The following is a 6,460-nucleotide window of genomic DNA, read 5'->3' as shown; positions in this document are numbered from 1 at the left end:
AAGAGAAGAAGTATCTGTCACGGTAGAGACGAAGATTGGTAGAAACGTCGTTTCTACCAGTAGAGACGACGATCGGAGTTTCTACCGGTAGAAACGACGATCCTCGTTTCTACCGGTAGAAACGACGTTTCTACCAGCGGAGACGACGATCGGAGTTTCTACCAGTAGAAACGACGATCGGAATAAAACGTTTGTGTGTGTGTGTGCAATGTAGGTGATTTTGTCAATAATGAATACAGTTCTATCTTACTGGAATGAACTCATTTTTAACGTTGTTTACAGAGCACGTGCATTTGTGGGAAATGTATTGACAATGTCAGCAAATATTGTTCACCTACTACTGCCTTCACTGACCAGATACAGACGTAAACACAAACGTTGTTTACAGAGCACGTGCATTTGTGGGAAATGTTTTATTCCGATCGTCGTTTCTACCGGTAGAAACTCCGATCGTCGTCTCCGCTGGTAGAAACGTCGTTTCTACCGGTAGAAACGAGGATCGTCGTTTTTACCGGTAGAAACGACGATCCTCGTCTCTACTGGTAGAAACGACGTTTCTACCAGATCTTTGTCTCTACCGTGACATATATATGTAAATGTATCTTTCTGTCTTTTTGCAGGTCTTGGGTTTCTACTTATTCCCAGCCATCAACCTCAGCATACGACTGCTAATGCACGTGTTCATCTTCGCGTGCCCCTCGAGCATCGCACGTGCTATTTTTAATCTGTGGAACAAACTGTTCGCTCGTCTGTACTCTCGGGTCAACAAGCACGTCAGGTTCGAGACACTCACTGCGGAGGAATCTTTCGAGAAAAAGAATTCCTTCAGCAAATGGGAGCTTCCCTTTCAGGTATTGTTTGTACTATGGTAGTGTTACAGAGTACAGCTTTGATTGCAAGATTGTCAGTTATTGTTAGCTGTGACCCCCCCCCCCCCCACCCCCATTTTATGTTTAACCCCCCTACACACACATTCACCTCTCAATTTTAAACATCCCACTTTTTAAACATTGTTTCTTTTTGTTCTCTCTCCAATTTTCTGATCATTACATAAATATGCATTTACTTCCATTTTATGACTCCTGCTGTTTAAGACAGGATTTTCTCGGATTTTTGGAAGTCTCGAAAGGGGGTTCCACTGCAACTGTACTTTAAGACGGATCGGAGAAAGTATTGTTCCGAAATATGAAATACTCCATTTTCTTATTCTGATTGTTATTGACTTGCGTGTTGGCTTGTTTGTCTGTTGAGCAGCAAGCGACTTTAGTTAATAAGGTCTAAATTCTAAAGGCATACTGTTGCCTCTGACGTCTAAGAACCATTTTGCAATAGAAGAAAGTTGACTGGGCAAGATGACAGTCAAAGTTGGGAAGCAACTTGCAGCAAAGCAATTCCTTTGTGAATGAAAGTATCTGTCGTTAGGTTTAGTTGCCTTATTGACGCTGACACTATGATGCTTCGGTGCTGACTGACACTTTTATACGAATAACATGAATCAATAAAATTAAGCACTGGGAGAAAGCGACCCAATTCCCAAGCAAAGGGAGATACACTGTAAATACATAGATAAATAAATAAATAAATGAATAAGTAAATAGATGAGTATATTTTGTGTTGCTCCTATATTTTTCTGCTGAGGGGAAGCAACCCGAATGTCCCGGCAATGGGATACTAAAGTCCAAATAAATAAGCAAATAAATGCGTTTAACAAAATAAATAAATAAATGAATAACACTCAAAAATTAATAAATAAATAAATGAACAGATGAATAATTAAATAAATAAATAAAGGAACAAAGGAATACATTTGAACCATTTTTTTAAAATCATGATAAATAATTGAATTGATTAATTAGTAAAAGAATGAATAAATGAATGAACAAATAAATTAATTAATCAATTAACACATTTATTAATCAATAAATACATACATAAATTCATAATACAAAAAAAAAAACCACTTCAGGTGCTGGTGGTACTGGTGTGCCTGGTTTCCTTCTGGTCGGTGACGTTCCTGATGATGGAGTTGCTGTCCTTTGGCGTGGAGATGGCCGTCTACACCTTCATCGGCCTCATCGTCACTGCGGACGTCACCAGTCAGTACCTCACCGTCATCATCTTTGTCGTCATTTACGGAAACAGGTCCGTTTTGCCGTTTGCTAGCATTACTGTGGGATTTGTTTTGAGGGATCTTCTTCTTCTTCTTGGCGTTCGCAATTTGCGTAAGTGCGTGTACCCGTGGTTTGTTAGAATGCGCCGTGCGGCCCGGGTCCTCCGTCTTCAGCATTCGGGGTTTTCTGTCGGGGTTACCTCACCCTTAGCTCATGGCCCGTATGTCCTACCCTGAGAGCACAGGGGGGAGGTTTTCCGGGATCCCACCCGGAGCCAGTTTGGTCCGCGGCCGCAAGCGGCTGATCTCCATATCTGAAGACCGTTCCCCTATCCGCCACCCGGGGACGCGCTGGGTTGGGGGTGGTCGCCCCACTGAAAATCCCACACTGGGTTAAGAAAGATCAGCCTGTCCCAGGTTTTGAGGGATAACGAAGAGGCAGACAGGCAGTATCCGTGAACAGTTCCGTGTTTCTAGACACGGAGGGAAGAAAGGCGAGTGAGTGAGAAAGACTCGGAAAGAGGGAGAGGAGGAGGGGAGCGAAAGAGAGAGAGAGAGAGAGAGAGAGAGAGAGAGAGAGAGAGAGAGAGACAGACAGAGAGAGAGACACACACACAGACAGAGAGATACAGAAAGAGAGAGAGCGAGAGAGAGATCGCAAAAGAGAGAGAGAGAGAGAGAGAGAGAGAGAGAGAGAGAGAGAGAGAGAGAGAGAGAGAGAGCGGTGTGTGTGTGAGGGGGGCCGGGGGTGCACGAAGGGCTGCACTGTCTTATCATGGTTGAGTCGTCACAGGGTTAGGTGTGTGTGTGTGTGTGTGTGTGTGTGTGTGTGTGTGTGTGTGTGTGTGTGTATGTAGAGGGGGGGAGGTACAAAGGGCTGTACTGTCTTATCATGTTTTGAGTTATCACATAGTTAGGTCATGACGCTCGATCGAAGTTACGGTGAGACTACTTACAGACTCAACTACTCTTTTTGTAGATATAAGCCCAATTAGTGGCAACTAAATGCGATGTATACTGAAATTTTGTTCCTAAAGTCAGGTCACCCTTTGTAAACGATTCGACTCACCATATCTGATCTGCCTAGGCTTTTCTCAAGGAAATTCCTCCTTAGGACAAATATAAAAAAGAAAGTAAAAAACGCCTTGGTGTTTTCTATACAGAGTAAGATTTTTGGTGAAATAATTTCTTAACTGACATTTTTGGGCAATGTGATACATTAATTCATCCAAAAGTTCTCACTCTGCACTGGAAGCATTCGGGATGTTGTTGTTTTGGTATGTGTCCAAGTGGAGGGAGAGTTTTATCGTATGTACCTCCTAGGTACGTAGATCTGAGATAGTGAGTCGAACTTATTTAAATCACGGGAAAGACTGCTTTTTCAATGTAATTGTTCTCAAAATATATTACCCCCCAAAATGTTATCTGTCCATGCAGATGCTTCTCAGCCGTCCGACAGAAGTACCTAAGCTACCACCAAGTTCTTCACCGCGAGATCCTCACTATGATGCGCAAGGAGATCGACAACGTCGCTCGCACGGAAGAGATCGACCAGGAAAACACAGCGCTGCGCGTGCAGGGAGACATGGCACCGCCCACTGACAGACCGCCTGTCAATCTTACCGTGCGCGAGGGCCAACCGCGCTGGTCGACGTCATCCATCCTACTATTTTTGGACAGCCAGGATACGCCGTTCACAACGGAGCGGTTCTTCGAGGAGACGGTGAACCTCAACTACTGCGGCTGTCCTGGGTTACTGTATGTGAACTTCTTGAGAGCTCTGTGGAGCTTCGTCAAGATCCTCATCTTTCTGCTCTTCGTCTTCGTCGTGGTGATGGCTTTCGGGAACGCCTACAGAGTCTCCTCCACCAACCAGCTCTTGGCTACCGTGGCTGGAAGCATCGTCCCCTTCGTCTTCCTCCGCATCTTGTTCAAGTCCAACCAAGGCGTGAGCGTCGACACGCAGAGCATCCAGTTCCGGACCCAGTTCCACAGCGTCATCAACGCCTACGAGCAGAACTGGCCCGTCTTTGACATCGAGCCCGAGGACACCAAACCCAAAAGGACCGCGAAGCTTGACGAGGAGACGAAGGTCCTGAAAACACTGACGCCTCACGACATCCCACCCCTCTCCTCCTCCACCCCGTACTCCAGCCTCGGCGCCTCCTCCCGGCCTACCAGCAGTGTCGGGTCCGACAACGCCGAGTCGGACGACTGGGATGACATCCCCATTGACATCATCTTTGACGTGTCCGGCAAGGGCGGGGCGGGGCGTGGAGGCGCGCATGCGCTGTCGGCCCTGGACGAGAAGGAGGCGGGGTCTCAGACGATGCTGAACAGAAGCAGAGACAAGAACGAGATGGGTGGCAGCGGAGGCGCGGATGGAGGAGGTACGTTAGGCAGGTCTGGGAGGTACAAGCCATCGGAACCGTCTTTGCCTGAGAACGATGAACTCTTGCCCGTCTAAGCGAGTCGGGAACCTGGAGAAAGGCTTCAAAAAGTGTTATTCTCAGCAGTTCATTAGCAGCCGTTTTAACTGTATGGTTTGGGGTGCGAGTTGGCAAGTAAGGGTGGAAAGCGGGGGGGGGGGGGGGGGGTGATGGGGGTCAAAAAGCTTGTAACTATTAGGTGCTGCGCTTAATTGTTTGATTGCTGTATGCGTGTGCATGAACAATTATGCATTTTAATCGTTACCTTTATGTTTGTCCCCCTGAGTGACGGGATGTGGTGCTAAGAGACATCTTTTTACATTTAGTCAAGTTTTGTTTATGATCTAAACATGCTTGAGCATTGCCATTAAAGTGTTCTTAGCTAACCTCATCTTCTTTGTGTTAATATGTTTACACATTCATGCCTACGAGCCACAAAAGACAGGGAGGACAAAGCTGGTGCTCAGTTTTCGTCACACTGAAGTAATTGACTGAAGGGAATAAAGCAAAGTAAACTTCTTTAGGGTGTGTGCATGAGCTTCAGTACTACATCATTTTTTCAGTGCAATTGCACTGATAAATTGCGTTTTGAGCACACATTCTTTTCTAATTGAGTCACGCAAAATAATAATTACTTGCATTTTACTGAAATCATCTATAATATTCGATGCCAGCACACGGACCAGCATTAATGTTTTCTTTAGAATTAACTCGTCAGCCTGTGCTTTGCCGTATTGCTTTGTTTTATTATCTGAATCGCATTTTTTCCGTAATACATATAGGCAGCAATGTAGGCAATGTAGGTTATGTTTGCCTGTTCGTACAGTAGCATATATATTGTGCGTATGTTTGCTTGATCATATTCTTAACATAATTACCAGGTTTTGAATATGTGCCTTGTAGTTGGTTTAAGTTTTGTTTTCTACATGTAGTTGTGTGAGTTAAATAGAAATCACGTAGTTGTGTTCATTGTGTTTGTGGGAGGAAGGGCCATCAGTTTGCAGAAAGGCTTTTCATACCACTTTGACGGCTTTTTTTTATTGGCGTGGTAGACTAGACTTTTTTCTTTTCTTTTTATATATTTGGATACATGTAGTTATAATGGCGCTATTACATCTTTCTGTAGTTTAGTGGGTTTTTTTTAACTTGCTGTTTGACTTACAATGCATGCACTTTTGTAAAAAAAACCAAAAAAACAAGCTTTGTCAATCAAATTGGACGTCTTCCTATTTGAATGAGAGAGTACGACTTACTTGTTGTGTGCGTGAGTACGTGCGTGCGTGCGTTCGTGAGTGTGTGTGTGTGTGTGTGTGTGTGTGTGTGTGTGTGTGTGTGTGTGTGTGAATGAGTGAGTTAGCCTGTGTGTTAATGTGTGAGTGCATGCATATATGCGGGTGTCTGTGAGTCTGTGTGTGAGTACGTGAGTGAGTTGGTGTGTGCTTGTGTGTCTTTGTCCTGGATTCTTGCTGAAATCATGTACAAATAACTGAACCGATAGGGAAATATTTGTGATTGTTTCACCCCTTCTAACTCTGTGTTCGCGAAAATCTTTTCAATCGAGTCCTTAAATGCGAATCCCGCACTACGTACATATAGGTCATAGGACACACGTGGCAAAGACTTTGTGCGGAATCAAGCGATGAAAGAAACAGCAAGTACTGGCAGTGTATTCACACTGACCAGTTGTGTCTCGTTTCTCAAAAAACGGATTTCAGTGTAATTCGTTGTTCGATTGAATGTCTGCTGCGAGCATTTTGCTTTTGTTAAATTGCGTTCACACAGCAATTCTGTCACCAATCCCAAACGGGCTGGAATTTCGGAAGACACTTTTGCTGACAATTCATAATCATCCCAGTTCACAAGTCACACACACACACACACACACACACACACTAAATTCAGACCACAGAGATTAGATGAA

General features: G+C 44.5%; 1 protein-coding gene across 2 annotated transcripts in view; it reads left to right on the top strand.

Annotated features, from left to right (window-relative positions):
* Nucleotides 1-5,768, top strand: part of LOC138964370 (uncharacterized) — a 15,598-nt gene extending 9,830 nt beyond the window's left edge. For both annotated transcript variants that reach the window (XM_070336310.1, XM_070336309.1), the window contains exons 7-9: nucleotides 621-851; nucleotides 1,967-2,142; nucleotides 3,548-5,768. In XM_070336310.1, the coding sequence (XP_070192411.1) occupies nucleotides 621-851; nucleotides 1,967-2,142; nucleotides 3,548-4,577 (1,437 nt within the window). In that variant the 3' untranslated portion in view covers nucleotides 4,578-5,768. The remainder of the gene's footprint in view (nucleotides 1-620; nucleotides 852-1,966; nucleotides 2,143-3,547) is intronic.
* The last annotated feature ends 692 nt before the right edge of the window (nucleotides 5,769-6,460 follow it).

The sequence above is a fragment of the Littorina saxatilis genome, linkage group LG4, assembly GCF_037325665.1.
Source record: "Littorina saxatilis isolate snail1 linkage group LG4, US_GU_Lsax_2.0, whole genome shotgun sequence".
Taxonomy (NCBI): domain Eukaryota; kingdom Metazoa; phylum Mollusca; class Gastropoda; order Littorinimorpha; family Littorinidae; genus Littorina; species Littorina saxatilis.
Note: the sequence above shows the minus strand (reverse complement) of the source record. Positions and strands in the feature narration are given on the sequence as shown.